Consider the following 16,034-nt stretch of genomic DNA (forward strand, 5'->3'; position numbering starts at 1 on the left):
TAATCATTTTATTTTTTGTAGTTAAGTGCTAAACACAAAGATTATTTATCTTAATATTTTTGTTTTTAAACAACTTCTATGTTGAAATAGAAAAAATATGTTTATACACTGAAAGTTTATTATTTATTTGCCCAAAAAAAAAAAGATGAACAAATGGGATATATATATTTGGAATGAAACTATTTAGGCCAACTCCAATAGAACACCAAAACACCATAGTATAATTCAATTATTATTATTAATCAGTTCAAATTTGTCTCAATTATTATTAGTAATCAGTTTAATTTTGTAACTGAGCATAAATAGAATGTATTATTTATATTTTTAAATTACTTTTGCATAATTAAAATATTTTTAATTTTATTTTAAATATTAAATCACTAAATATTTATTATCATTTTTATGTTGTAAAAATAAAATATCATATAGCTTTTATATTTATTTTGAAATAAGAAATTACTAAATGATTATTATCATTTATTATATTTTAAATATTAATATTAATTTTTTTATTTAAGTTATATTTAATATTATTAAGTTCACCAAAATTTAAAAATATTTTTTTTTTATTTTATAATATAGTTAAGCCTCTATACTAACTAATACAAATTTTATCAAAATAAATAAATTGTTTATTTTGTGATTTTCATAATTAATATTTTGTAATTTTTAATATAGTATTTTATATAAAATAAATACATGCATAATATTGTTAAACTGAAAATATAAATGTAAATAAATATTATAAACATATAATTACGAATATTTAATAAACATAATGTCAAAATATTATAAAACATAATTATTTATCAATTTTAAATAGTAAAAATATAAAAATACTAAAACAGATAACATTAATAATATATAATATTATATTTGATGTAATATTTGATATCATGGTTGGAGATGATAAAAAAATTTGACATCAAAACACTAAATTTAGTGTAATTTCAACACCATATTTAATGTCATCGTCGGAGATGCTCTGGTAGGTGACAATAAAAACTAAATCGATAACATGAGATTTATTAGACTAATCAGCTGACTAACCAATAACGGTTCAAACTTGTTAGCTTTGAATATTTTGTATTTTTGCAAGCAAATGGTACCGTGGCTGGACTTCACACAACCAACTCCCCCCCCCAGGGGCCGAGGGAGAAAGGAGCTTATGAACCCAGTAAAATTAGGAAAACATAAATTTTAGTGTTTTTTTATAAATTGACTACAATATTTAGTTAAAATTTAGCATTTGACCCCCGAATTTATGTATAATTTTTATATGCTCTTATTAATTTTGTAGAAAAATATCTGTAAATATAAAATATAAATATTAAATTTATATATTTTGTAAAAAATATATATCTGCCAGTGAACTCCCCCACCCCTACAAAAGTCAGTATCTTTTTCTATTTATGCTTAATTGTTTTTTATATCGACTAAATTTTGTTTACGAAGAATTCATCTAGAATATTAGTGTTGATGGATATTTTGAATATTTCTTCGTAAAAAGTAATATAAAATTATCAAAAAATCTTATTACTTTTTACGAAGAGATAACTAGATTTTAACTGAGTTTATAGAAATTTATTTTATATTTATCATTTTAAATAACTAATATTCTAAATATTAAAAGATGTTGTAAAAGTATAATTTAACCTTTTTAGCAATACAGGTGAATTTTGATATAGATTAGAGATTTGACATTTCTTTTTAACACTCAGATTTCATTCATCGCTAATAAACAAAAAAAGAGATACAATTTTGAAATACAGACAGGCAGCAAAATAAAACTAGCAGATTGAGAAGAGCATGAGTGTGGTCCAGTTATAATTTACATTTTAGCTAGGCATGGTCGATAAACAAGAAAAATGCCAAAATTTTGAGAATTACAACGACAAGAGTGGTATGGTATGCGTGTAAAGGAGCTTTTAACAATGGCACTCGCAGAGACCACTGAATGCAATTATGCCTTTCAGCAATTTTATTACTTTAAAGGTTACCTTTTCAGCATTTTTTTTTGCTTTGGTATTATTTCGGCTCCTATTACACTGAAATGCAACTGCGATGGTGTTCATCGCAATAGTTCCATCACAAGATACAGTTTAAAAAATCATGTAAGTTTATGCGAAAAAAAATACTTGAATCAAGAAAATTTACGTATTGCTAATCCGAATGTGTGTTTAAAAATATCAGAATCAAGAAGTTTTTAAATCATGTTGAGATTTTTTTTAATAGATAATTTTGAATAGTTCGTAAAAGAGATTTTGGTACTAATTTTCATTCATAAAGTGTTATTTTAGTCACTAATTGTATATTCTTTGTATTGAACACTTTCAATTGGTTAAATCACTGCTGCTAACCCTAGAGTAAACCCTAAAAGTATAATACTCCAGTATTCAAGACTAAAGCGATAATTAAACTTAGATAAAAGGAAACAAACAAAAAGGGCATTGTTTACACCCAATTTGATGCTTCACGCGAAGCTTTCTCCATCTTTCCCAAGGTCAAATCATTTCTCCTTTTTAAATTTTCATTTTATAAAATGAATTCCTCGTCATTCCACGACGCACCATTTAATTGAAAAGAGATTTATCCTTTTTCCGACGTGTTTATAAAATTACCTTAACACTTAGAAAGTGGTAAGTTATATGAATTCTATTTTTGTTTTTTTTTGGGGAATGTGTATGGAATAATGTTATAATTCGCTTTAGGGAGCTTTGAGTGTAAGCCAAGTCTTTTTAACCTTTTTATTTTTCTTCTTCGAAGCTTTTGATGTATTTTATACCTAATTATAATTTGTAGAAAAGCTAAATAACTTTCTAATAAAAATAAGAGATATATAAAATAAAAGGTACAATATTTTTGACGTCACATATATATTCTTTTTGCAGGCATTCAAACAGAATTTCGAGACGAGGTAACTCATTGAGCCACATGTCTATTAACTGATTAATACCAATGGCCATGACGCGCTACGTCTTTCAATTGTTTTTTTTTTTTCATGTTAGTAACGAATCTTTTATGACAGAAATTCACCAAATGGAAAAAGTATTCTTAACTTTTTTAAGAAAGATGTGATTTAACAGGGATCATACCATTCATACATATGAATCGAGTACCATGTCAAATACTATCTTTTTGAACAATGTTCAATGCTTTCTAGGATGGTTTGTCAAACGAGATATGATTGCTCATTGACACATAAGACTTATACGAACGTAGCCATCACGGAGATGGATACAGATATGACATTAGTGATGATGATGATGACGATGGGGCCAAGGTAACAATGTTCCCCACTCGAGAATGTCGCCGCAAATTAATCCTACCATTCCTCTTATCTAGTCACCGTATCATTTTCAAAATTCATATAGAAGTCATATAACTCTTTAACATTTATTGAATCTAACAGATAACTTCGTAAGCACGTCCATTCTTCACTGGCATCTTTGGTTTGTAGTTGTTACTGCAGTAACATCTTTTCTTACAAACTATTAATGTGTTGTAAACATGTAATCATTCATATGTACGTTATTGAAGATTGTTTGTTCATAATTGATACTAAGTGTTATATAAACTAGGGGGATCATCCGCATGTGGTGGCGTGGGGATTGAAAACCTAGTGTTTCATGGCGTAAATAGTCGGGAGAAAAAGTACAAATAATCATATTGGGGTGGAATTTGAGTTTCGACTGTTGCATGCTTCTTTTGTATTTACCGTAAATTATTAATTATGTATGATGGATGGAAAACATATAAAGCATTTTAAGAACATTTTCTTATGTTAAAACATTTTCAGTTACTTTGTCCAAGAAAAACATGATGTTGTATAAATTAAGTCATCCAATCAAAACCTTGGTAAATCAATAACAAACAAAACATATATACTCCATAAATTTCTTAGGAACGAAAAACAGAACTTGATCGCAATGATCACATACATATAAAATTTTGGATTGTGGGAATATTTATATATAATCATTTTGTTGGGAACTGAAAATATAGAAAATTAATTTTAAAAAGAGGGGGAAGAGACAGACTCCATTTGGTCTGAAACTGAAAAACAACTTTTGCCTTTATGGGTTGGCTAAAGGAGTGGGAATGGCCCATCCCCACCCTCTCACGTCTTGTCTCTTATATCTTTCTTTTCTCATTATCCTCTTTTATTTACTGTTTTCATAATAATTACAGACAGAAACACTAACTAGAAGTCTAGAATCCAAGCCTTTCTTTGTGTCTTATTCTCTTGATTTGTTGTCTTAATGTTTTTTGGCTTGGATTCACTTTAGTTAGTTTACTAAAGTTCATTCAAAACTTTTGACTCTTCATCGTAATTTGTATGTTAAACATGTAGGTTCTATGCCCTAATGCTAGGTAAATTTTATGCCCAACAAAAGAATAGCTTAAGCTATACAGTATTTTATATGATCAATAAAGAAAACGCTCCAAGCAGTTTAAGCCCGTTTTTGTATGCACCAAGTCTGTCTATACTAGAAATGAGTACATAGCAGACTTCACAACCTTTTTCTAACCCTTAAGTAAACATCACTCATACACCATGTCTAACTCTCGCATACGTTTGAACATATTATAGAAATGACTGGTTTCAATTCTAAAGATATTATTCAATATTGGAGAATGTGCACATATAGTATACATGTATATTATGATAGTGGAAAGTTAGATGGAGGAAGCGAAGGGTAGAGGGTTAGGTCAAAAGGAAAGGCTGTGACTTTTAAATGGACACTTTAAACGGTAACAAGTGTTGTGTGTGTATGTGTATGTCCTTTTGTAAGGTTTAGGCGTTATAGGCAATACTAAATTATTTGCTATGGTGGAAATTGTTAAACCAAAGCGAGAACATGCTTCTATACCTTACCACTCCTTTTTCCTCTCATCCAAATTTCTTCACCTTTTGTCTTCAGGTTTTCCTTGATTCTTGGCTTTACTTAGCTATTGTCCTTTTCACTTTCAGGATTTTTTTTTTTTGCTAACATCATTAAGTCAACACAAAAATCTCCTAAAACATCTATTACTCTAAAGAAAAGAGAACTCTCTTCTCCTCTTGCCAGCACAACAAATAGATCAAGGAACTCGCTACACGTGTCCCATCATCTTACGAACGCTGCGTTTCATTAACTTGCTTCCGTGATATACGTGGGCTTGGTTGTGTGTTGTTAGGGCTCCCTAATGTCTTCAAGTACCCAGCCCGTTACCGTGAAACACTGAGACCCTTCATCCGCACTGTTTTGGAATTTAGGGTTCATCACAATCTTGGATCTCCGCCATCAGAGAATCTGAGATGCAGAGGTCGTCGTTACATTCCGTTTGTTAGGGTTTCGATCACTTCCTTTCGCCTTCAGTATAAAAAGGTATGATTTCCTTCTCTAATAACCATCCTCTCTCTCTCCTTCGAGGGTTTCTCTGAGATTCTAATCTAGGTGTTGTTGTGCAGAATTTAACTGTTTATGTATCTGACCGGAGCATTCAGAGCTAGATACGGCAGTGTTGGGCCGTTCCACGAAACAACAGGTCTTGAGTCGCTTCATCTCGGCGGAGGCATTTTCGGCAACTAACTATGCTAACTCCCGAGAAATCCGGTGGTTTTACATCGTTTCTTGATCTTCCACCTACACAAGCAGTGAGCTTCTCCATTTCTCTGATTCCTCATCGTCGTTTCTTCAAGCACTGGCCGGTAACGGAATCCGTTTAAATATCTCCCCACCACCGCTTCTGGACATTGGCTTTTCCTTCTAACTCAGCCATCTTGGAGCGAGCAGCTAGCTTCTCGGTACTACGTACGCGCCACTGAGAAGCTTGCAGACGATGAAGGAGCCGAGACGCTCTTTGTGGCGTTTTCTGAGTTTGAAGAGCGATGCAAGGAGCCGGAACGTGCTAGGTTTATCTACAAGTTTGCTCTTGATCATATTCCTACAAGGAGGGCTGAGGATTTGTATAAAAATTTTGTGGCATTTTATAAACAGTATGGTGATAAGGATGGGATGCCACTTCTGGGAAGAGGAGGTTTCAGTATGAAGATGAAGTGAGGAAGAACCCTTTGAACTATGATTCTTGGTTTGATTACGTTAAGCTTGAAGAAACTGTGGGGAACAAAGATAGGATAAGGGAGATCTATGAGAGGGTTATTGTTAATATTTCACCTGCTGAAGAGAAACAATACTGGCAAAAATACATTTTTCTCTGGTAAGTTTATTCTTTTTCAGTTTGGTTTTGGCAATAATGCATAATCGATTTAGCTGGAATTGGAATGTTGCCTTCTTATGTAGTTATGTGAATCATGCTTTGAATAAGAAGGTTAAGTTTTTAAACTGAGTTGTTAGAGTTTGATCATGATTTGATTTGCATAAGTAGTTTCTTCAACAGTGAAAGCTATTGGTGTTTGTCTTTATTAGCGTATTTGGTTCTGCGATTTTGACAATAATGCAGACGTGAATTTTAAAATAAACATACTGAATATATAAATTATAATATTTTTTCTTGGATTTTTCAATTGTTTACATTGATATCTTCTCACAGTTGGTCAATTCTCATGAGCATATAATATAAAACATAAATTGTACTATTGTTGTCAATGTGAGGTAATTTCGTAACTCACGGTTTAATTGAGTACGTGTGGGGCATGTCACTAGAGCGAGATGGAGAGCAACGGAGCAAGCGCCGGAGAGCGACGGAACGAGTGGAGTTGAGCTGATGGACCATGTGACATGCAGATCAAGGACAGCCATGGAACAAGTGACGGAGAGTGTGACGAGAGATAGCAAAGGCAATTCTTACATTATCACATGGGAGGTCGATAGGCTCTCGGACATGGTGAGTTTATAAGAGCTGCAATTTTTTGTTTTGTTTTAGTACGAAAAGGGGGATGGAGGATTGTAATTTAAGTTGATTTTTTTTGAAAAAATTAGGTTCGAAGTTTCTGTAAATGGAGGGATGGAAGTCGCGCTGGAGTCTGACCTGACTGCATAGCTTCTCATGAGGCTGTTGTTCAAATTAGGTGGCATTACAGCAGACGGGAAAGCTAGAGTACAACGATAACGCAGAGGTTAATGTTTTATCTCCTTCATTCTTCATCTGTCTGCATGGTCTATTTTTACACAATAAGAATGTCAACAACAGTGGTGAACGATATGCATCATGTATGTATGACTAATCAGCTATGAGGCTTTCGGGTGAGTTGCAGTGATATGATATGTGACTTTAGTAGATATACATTAGGATTCTGTTAAGGGGATGATACTAGATGATGAGTATGTACTCATGAGATCTGCTAATATCAACCAAATATCATTGGCCGGTACAAAAGATACAGAAATAGCAATGGGTGCATATCAACCCCATCATACATGGACTAACAAGGGAAGACACCCACGTGGCCAGGTTTGCCTTCTTTCTATCATCATCATCATATATACCGTAACAAAACCTCAAAAGTTAGATTGAGATATGCTAGAGAAGTTGTGTTTCTGGTGGTTGTAAAGTAAATAGAAGTATAGACTCGAATCTGCTGGGAAGAATAATAACATATTAACTGAGAGGCATTTTGATCTCTCTATCTATCCGCAGGTGTATGGGTACAGAATGTCACTATGAACAGATCATTTAGGCAAAACAGGAGATGAGTTCGTGGACCCTGCTGATCTAGAATGCGTGAATAACTTTCGCTGAAGGAAACTGGAAAAGTTTCATAACTTCGGAATTCTCGGAGCTGCAAGATCACTTGATTAAATATCCTCTACAAGTAGACAGTGAAGCTAAAGTGAGCTCACTTCCAGATTACGACAGCTTCCCAGATGTTGGTGGTAAGATCATTGGAGTTCATTCAATGGCTCACCCTGATACTCTAGCCATGTAATGTTACATGGTTCGTTTCGATTCTGAAGAAAAAGAAGCTGAGAGAGTGTTGTGTGATTTGTGTACATTTAACTGTACATGCTCTGTGTTTCTTATTTTTCTCAAGTAATAAAGAAACTGTAATATAATTCCACATGGATGTAATTTGAGGTTTCAGTTCAGATTTATTAAACCCAAAAACAAAGATTCAATATCAAATCTACATTTTAATTCTGTTTCTAACGATATTCTCCGGTATTCAAACTTAAATGCAACGATAATTAAACCAAACCAAGCGAGAGAAACTTACTTGCGACATACTAGAAATTAAAAAAAAAATGGATTGTTTATGGAATGCACTGTAAGAAACGTGAGACTTGCCACATGCAATTAATTATACGGGTAGCAAAATTTGTTTAGTTCATCTGTAGACGAAGGAGAGAAACTAATTACTAAAAACAAATCCCTAACTCTCCCCGGTCTGGATTGCAACCTCAGAGTTGTCTACGCGTTTCTTTGGCGATGGTAAGCTTACAGTATCCTATCTATCAATCAGTATTATACTCTTTCGAGAATTACAATCAAGCAGAAGAAAAAAATGATTATGCAACAGTTGTTTTTTTATGTGGATCTCTCCGAGAAGTAACAGCAGAGGTTTTACCAACAAAAAAAGGAGAATATCAGAAATTATAAACCAATGTGCAAAAATTATATTCAAAAGGTATCAAATAAAAATAAAACAACCAATTCTACTCTGAAAACTAAAAACAAAATTTGTTTAATAACCTTAATCAGTTTGGATGATATGGTTACTTTGATAAAGTAATAATAAAATGTGTATATTCTTAAATAATCAATTTTCAGTTATTATGTTATTTAACTAATTTCAGAAAGAAAATTTAAGTTGATTCATTTTTCACATTATCTAAATCATGAATAGGTTTAAAAACGTATAAAAGAAAAGAAAAATATCAACAGATTAATATATATATATATATATATATATAAGAATGAAAGCAATTCTTGATTTATAAATTGAATTTCAACTGTAATTACAAGTATTTTACTTACTTTTTAGTAAAGGTGAATCTTATCATGCTAATACAACATATGCGAAACTAAAAAAAAATAGTTAGACATATGCGAAGATAATTTAAAATCTGTTCTCATTATAAAAACATTACAAAAAGGTAGATAATAACTAAAGTAATATTATGTAATAAAATATATTGACAACAAATACAAAAAGAAAAACAAAAGACAAAATAAGCAAACATCAAACAACAAATCATATAAGAATAAAAACAAAATCACAAGTCAAGTAAATCCCGCCCGTAGGGCGGGCTACCACTAGTAACTTAATATAAAATAGTTGGAGTAAGTACAATCTTCTATAACATGCCATATCTCCAAATCAAAACCAACCTGTGCTTAAATTATGAATCAGAATTATGTTTCATGTAATGCTATAACTTCAAAACAAATCACCCTTTGTTGTTTCTTTATCTTCTCTAGTTATTCCTCTTAACATTTCATTTTTTTGCCATTGTTAGATCAAACTTAACTTATAAAAAACAAAAGAAACTGAACAAGAAATACATCACAAATGAAATATACGTAGGTCCGTTTAAATTTTAGTTTACGTATTGGTTAAAACCTCCGATACATCTAAACCGCATAATCAAATGCCTAGGACGTTTAATCGGCCGTCTAAATCATCCAAGTGCATATTCTTTTGTTGTGAGAGAAAACGTGTTTCATTGGCCCTTTTGTAACCGAATGCTCCATTTTGTGTTCGTTTGAATATTTCAGTTAGAGGAACGATGGAGCTAAGTTCTGATTTGGGACAAGCTTCCAAAGAAGAAAGTGACAAACAATAAAGGACATAAAAATGTATATTATATATACTGAATTCTCTCCAGTATAGTCTTTGGTAGGTTGTGGTGGACAGAAAGGAAGGAATACTCCTTGGCTGGAAAGTGGAAACAGCCAAGGCAATAACAGAAAGCATAATTACTTATCTTCTTGGGACCATTCTGCTACAATTTTTGAGGTTTTAACATTTTATGTATCAACAAGACCAATGATAGTAATCGTTTATCTTTCAATATCATGAATGTTTTTTTTTTATAATTCAAACAAGCCATTAAAACAAACATAGACCTCTGTCCTTGACTCATTGTTTATATGGCAAACCCTTTTGGTTCAATTTGGTACAGAAGATTACCAATGAGTATTATAGTAAAACAAAAAAAAAATCCATTTTCAGAGGGTTGCAAAAGGGTTGTTTTGATCATAATCAAGGAGCAAAGACATGATATACTACCATGGGGATGAATCCATATTACCACAGCTTGTAAACATCCTCCTAATGGGTTTCATGATATGTCAAATGATCATTTTTCCACGTCGTCCAAAACCTGTAAAAATACACACAAATCATTAACTTAAATAATCTAAAGGAAGAGAGGTTACATGGGTGGGATTAAGTGTTGATTACCTTGGGGTAGAGGATATCGTAATGGCCTGGACGATACAGCAAGGTTATAAAGGGAGCAGCAGAAGCCTCTTCTTCTTTTTTCTCATCATTAGTGCCAACGGGAACAAAGTCGTGATGGTTCACAGTGACACCTCCAATATCACCACATGAGCTACGGTCAAGATACACAACCCGGATTGCAACACCAAGCGCGTCCGACAAAGCAGTTATGTGAATATGGTCACTCTCTTCCCCCATCGGTTCAACCGATGTCTTGCAAAACTGTGATAGAAACAGTGTAAGAAACTTTGCATACCACAGAAGTATGAATATATTTTCAGTATAAAGCACAAACCTGATCCACTGTGGTGTTTGATAATCCTGTTATAAAGGGCTCAAAGAACTCAGCACGCGTTCGTATTTCACCAGCAGTAACAAACCTGAAGAACATTACAACTGAGAGACACAAGAATTTGTCAAAACTAAATTCCTGTTGGATAGGCATCGTAAAAAATATATATATATATTTATGTTAGGAGCAGCTTACTGTAGTCGGAGACAGACTGATCTCTACTCCTGTTAACTAGCTCATCATAGCTGGATGATTAAAAAAATTGGCACAAGTAGTGAGGCAATATGAGAAAGAGACTCATGGAAGTCAGAACTGTAATCAAACTCAGCGGTTAAGTAAATATCAGTTTAGATAAACAGTCCTTTACCTGATAGACTCTTCACTTCCTTGGAGAATGTCATCTAGTTGCTCTAGGAACAACTGTATCATTAAGAGAGAAAAAAATACGAAATTGCGCATCTTCTAGATGATCTTAATTGTCAAATAGCAGACACAAAAGAAGACAAAAGCAAGCTTACCGCAAAGAAGTCCTCAAATGTGAAATCCGTATAACCTAAGTTTTGCAGAGTCTTTCTACATTTTTCAACGTTGACCTTGATACGATCCACTTCAGCAACATCTTGCGATTCCAAAACATGCTCCTGCAAATAAAACCACAAACAAAATAAACTTTAGCTAAACTTACATTAAAGGTAACTAGACAAAAACATTGGCTAGACATTCAGAGAGAAGAATACGAGGTAAGAGAACATAAAACTTCGGAAGAAGCAGTTTCCATCGCCTCTGGTCCGCCTGATTGCAACATACTGACTGTCCAGTATCTACAAATATTGCAAACCAACGACAACTTAAAAAAAAAAACGAAAGCAACAACCCCCATCAAAACAAAAGAAACGCAACCTTAATCTTCTCAAGCAAAATGGGACTCCCAGCTTGGTACTCTGCAGATAAACTAGAGAGAGGCTCCTGCAAATAAATGATTAAACCAAAAAATCCTAATCCTTCAAAAGCAACTCATAGGGAGTGTTGTCATTCACTTCTAATCAAATCCAAGACACTAGTTGAATCATTCAAGTACATTCCATGGAACAGATAAAACACATATATGTGTGAACAAGTTTGGTATGGTACTGACCTTATCACCAACATAAGGAACCTTGGCAGCTTCATCTTCTTGAAAAGAAGGTTCCTCCACTGAGCAACATCCCCATTCTTCACCTTTCATCGCCGATATGGAAGCAGCGAGTTCCGCATCATCCTTCACCGTATCATTCTGATTCTGCATCCTCTCTCACTACATCACACCACACCACACCACACAGCAGATATACTAAACTCTCATGTAATAGTGAAAAGGGTTTTCTTGTAAATCAACTGATACTCAAATAAAGATCATTCATTTATTTAATTCATCAAGAATCCACAAATCTGACAAAAGATAAACTCGGAATCCAGAAAAGAGAATCGGAGATTTAAACCAAAATCAATGGCGGATGATATAGAGAGAGAGAGAGAGAGAGAGAGAAGGAAGCTCATTTACCAAGATACGAAGATCGATCCAAAGGAGCGAACTTTGATCTTCCCACCTAGTTTCAATCGGTTTGGGAGCAAGCACTCTGGTTGTGGGGAAGAATAAGAAAAAAAAAAACAAAACTTTAGGGAAAATCAATTAATTTTCTTTCTGAAAAAGAGGAAACCAAAAGATTGATTACACCAATTTGATTGGAAGGGGGCAGAAAAGGTAACTGACATTTCGCTTTTTTTTTCCAATGTACACTAAAAACGACGTGCATGTGTCTTCTTTAGTAATGGAACGACATAACGTATTAAAATGGGCCAAATATTTGGACCTTCATAAACTCACATCGAAAACCACCAATTCGGAATTTGGACTAGCAGCATAAACACACAACATATGGGTTCAAATGATATATATGATTCATATATCAATAATATCTAAGAATTAATATGATTCTGATACCAGTTGATGAACCACGCAGATGTTGTGGTAATGAACCAAAATTTGATTGCTTAGAGGTTAATTGTTTCGAACGTAAAAGATTTTCCACGTGTGTTTGGAACACAAATATTAAGGTTTGTCGTCTCTGCTTATGTTTGTTTAAAATAAGATTATTGCTGATCGCATGAATTCATCTGACTCTGCTACAAGTAAAAAGGAGGTTGTGATAATTATATCTGTAAGAAATTACTAAACTTATTAGTGTAAATAATTCATAACAAATCAACTATTACATCCAAAAATATAAAATTTCACCATGGGTTACTAATTTGACTGGAACCTATAAACGAAGACAATAATAATACACAATACTAGCATACGATGTATCTGTAGTGTACTTTCTTTCGAGGATAAAGAACATGTTAACGTTCATGCTAATAATCATAAAAGCATTGGAATAGAATTGAGAAAACGAGAACAAATGGTTTTCTGTAGCAAAGTTTCTATAAAATATTGATATAAATTGCTTCCACTTCCTGTACTGTTGTAAATAAATAAATATCGGATAAATCGTGACGAAAATAAATGGAAATAATCATTTGGATCCACGAGATTTTAAGGCTTATACAATCATGAGTATTGAAAAGCAAGTGATTAGACCATCATTAGATCAAGTGGCACATATATGATAAATTCATAAGGCAACTTCTTGATCAAGGCAACTCGATCAATTGCTAGAAAAATAAATAAAAATTAAGTTCATACATTAGTTCCGTTATTAAAAAGAACAAGAAAGGACAAGTTCGCATATTAGATGCAGAGAAATTTTGTAAATGGTAAAAATAGGACAAATTTTGTAAGTAGCAAATATATATGACAATTTATGTACACTAGGTGTTTTCCTGCACCATGTGCAGCTAGAATTTTTTTTAACCTAATTTATATTAAAAATAAATTTTATTAAATATTTAAGATTTTACAATTTTTTACTAATATTTAATATATTTTATATATATATGAAATAAATTTGTATGAAAATAATAAAAATGATATAAAATAGTATAGCTATAAAAAAATTAGCCTAAACAATATTTATAAAATTTGTTGATATATAAGAAACTAATAATCTTACGGTTAGCTATTTAAATTTTTAAAAAACTGTAGAAACTTTTGAAAGTTTTGGTAATACAAATTGTATAATTATAAAAAAAATATTTTGAAATTTAAAATGTTATATATAAATATATTTATTTTATAGATGATGTATGGGCTATTACCATATTTTTAAAAACAATTACCAAAAATAAATATCAATATTAAATGTAATATATGAATTATTACCTTATTCTAATAAGTTTGCCAAAAATATAAATCAACATTAAAGGAAATTTTCCATGTCATATTTTTTCGGAAGTCATGTCATCAATTTTAATAGCCATGTCATATTTGTTTTGTAAAATTGATTGTAGAGAGGACATGTGGCAAAATCACTTCGCAAATATAGTTTAGGAGATGGTAAACATAGATAACAATATAATTTGTCAGCAATTTGATGGAAATTTGATTTTACATGTGTAAATGTACCACCTGAAAGATAAGAAAATGGTCTTATACAAGTGACATGCATGTGCAACTCAAATGCCATAGTTATATTTAAGCAATATGGAGAAAGATAAACGGATTTAGGATGGTGAACCAAAAAAAGAAAACAATTTAGGATGATAAGTTGCCGAATTTTCAGACTCTAAGTTGATTCCGAAAGTGTTCTATTATCAAAAGTTCATAATTGAAAACCAAAACATGGTACAACTACAAGTGATCATGAGTAGGCACAAAGAATCTCACGTTCCCAAAGATAATAGCATGCCTAAAGATGAAAACAAACTAGGAGAAAATAAAGAAAAAAGATGATTAAAAACAAAGATAAATAAAGAAAAATAGGTTGCCTAAATGATTTACTTGGGCCTATCCAAAAAGCCACAAAATCATTTCACTTTCAGTCATATGATTAGATGGTGATGATCATCTGATGTTGCACATTTCCATGTGACCCACCTTTTGTATCTATAAAATTCCCCAAAGGAATCTTTAGAATGAACGAGAGGGTCCACATAGTGAAAGTAACCTCATCTATTTAAACACACATTTCATTGTAACCAAAGGCATCACTTCAACGTATCTCCTAGTCTCCATACCCTTTCATCTTTTGAGTGTAATAGCAAAAGAATACTTACTAAACATGGATTTTAATGGTAACTCGTATGTCAGTTCTTCCTCTAAATCAAAAAAGAGCCATAGGCAAAAGCAGCAACAACAACAGCCGCAACCACAACATAACGAAGAAATAAAGTATGTAGGAGTGAGACGAAGGCCGTGGGGAAGATACGCAGCTGAAATAAGAAACCCGACGACAAAAGAGAGGTACTGGCTAGGTACTTTTGATACGGCCGAGGAAGCTGCATTGGCCTATGATAGAGCTGCACGGTCCATAAGAGGGTTGACTGCTCGGACCAACTTTGTTTACTCCGATATGCCTCATGGCTCCTCAGTAACTTCCTTCATCTCACCTGACGAATCCCAACGTTTCATTTCCGAGTTATTCAACCCTACAAGCCAACAAGAAGCTACTAGCAACATCAACAACAACAATCTCTATTCATCGACGAACAACCAAAACCAGAACTCTAGTGAATTATCATACAATGGGTGGACACATGAGTCTGAATGTGGTTATCAATCTATCAACAATAATGATGAGCATTGTGATCATGAGCTTCCACCTTTTCCTCCAAGTACTTGTTTTGGAGCTGAACTTATGATTCCGGAGACCGATAGCTATTGGAATGTTGTGCATGCTAGCATGGATACGTTTTCCTTTGATGAGCTCGATGGCTTTGTGGGTCAAAACAGTAGGTTTGACTCTTCATCCTCCCCATTTCTCTACCAATAACAGCGAGCTGTCCAAATTTGCTACTTTCTTCTTTGATATTAATCCACTTTTGTTTTTCACAATCCTTTTCCCCTCTATTCTGGAGTGTAACGAACGATATCAAGTCTATCTCTCTCTCCCTCTTGTAGCGTTTTATGTTTCTCTGAAAATGCAGCGTATATTGTTTGTTATTGTGACTTATCAGATGCAAGATTTTATTGATCACTTAATAATTCCTGAACGTCTTATAGTTGTGAATTAATTGTGAATGTCAGGAAAATGTCGTTGTTGCTTCAAATCTCTTTATGTTTCATCTATAAATCTATTGTAACATCCTGCTATTTCATTTATGTGCGATTGTTATTTTACTCGGTGATACACCCTTTTTTCTTTTATCAGATACCGCACTAGCTAATGAAACAGCATGCTATTCCATGTGGATATTGGTGCATGGTGCTAAAAG

At 32.9% G+C, this 16,034-nt stretch overlaps 2 protein-coding genes and 1 long non-coding RNA gene across 4 annotated transcripts; 2 read left to right on the top strand and 1 right to left on the bottom strand.

Moving 5' to 3' along the window:
* The first annotated feature begins 5,194 nt into the window (after positions 1–5,194).
* LOC108821145 (uncharacterized) lies at positions 5,195–8,089 on the top strand. 2 transcript variants are annotated; one of them, XR_008937643.1, is made up of 6 exons: positions 5,195–5,372; positions 5,456–5,899; positions 5,985–6,204; positions 6,651–6,831; positions 6,927–7,398; positions 7,585–8,089. It is a non-coding gene; the product is annotated as an uncharacterized LOC108821145 (long non-coding RNA). The 2 variants fall into 2 exon arrangements; XR_001944482.2 differs by having other exon boundaries at positions 5,456–6,204.
* A 1,846-nt stretch (positions 8,090–9,935) lies between these two features.
* On the bottom strand, positions 9,936–12,382 carry LOC130499204 (OVARIAN TUMOR DOMAIN-containing deubiquitinating enzyme 1-like). The gene is made up of 10 exons (XM_056993215.1): positions 12,223–12,382; positions 11,818–11,976; positions 11,583–11,648; positions 11,420–11,503; positions 11,201–11,323; positions 11,050–11,102; positions 10,878–10,927; positions 10,686–10,786; positions 10,352–10,612; positions 9,936–10,271 (listed from the first exon to the last, which is right to left on the bottom strand). Exons 2-10 carry the CDS (start codon positions 11,965–11,967, stop codon positions 10,248–10,250), a joined length of 912 nt encoding a protein of 303 aa, XP_056849195.1. The 5' UTR covers positions 11,968–11,976; positions 12,223–12,382; the 3' UTR covers positions 9,936–10,247.
* Positions 12,383–14,881: 2,499 nt separating this feature from the next.
* Positions 14,882–15,592, top strand: LOC108819777 (ethylene-responsive transcription factor ERF087-like). The gene has a single exon (XM_018592810.1). The coding sequence runs from the start codon at positions 14,882–14,884 to the stop codon at positions 15,590–15,592; it is 711 nt and encodes a 236-aa protein (XP_018448312.1).
* The last annotated feature ends 442 nt before the right edge of the window (positions 15,593–16,034 follow it).

This window comes from Raphanus sativus, chromosome 8 (genome assembly GCF_000801105.2).
Source record: "Raphanus sativus cultivar WK10039 chromosome 8, ASM80110v3, whole genome shotgun sequence".
NCBI classification, from domain to species: Eukaryota; Viridiplantae; Streptophyta; class Magnoliopsida; order Brassicales; family Brassicaceae; genus Raphanus; species Raphanus sativus.

Bases quoted from the DNA above. Each gene is read 5' to 3' on its own strand.
- LOC108819777 (XM_018592810.1), top strand. From the start codon at position 14,882: ATGGATTTTAATGGTAACTCGTATGTCAGTTCTTCCTCTAAATCAAAA.
- LOC130499204 (XM_056993215.1), bottom strand. From the start codon at position 11,967: ATGCAGAATCAGAATGATACGGTGAAGGATGATGCGGAACTCGCTGCT. The intron at 11,504-11,582 runs GTTGCGTTTCTT...CAATATTTGTAG, and splicing joins TTTTGCTTGAGAAGATTAAG to ATACTGGACAGTCAGTATGT. The intron at 11,324-11,419 runs GTATTCTTCTCT...TTTTATTTGCAG, and splicing joins GTTTTATGTTCTCTTACCTC to GAGCATGTTTTGGAATCGCA.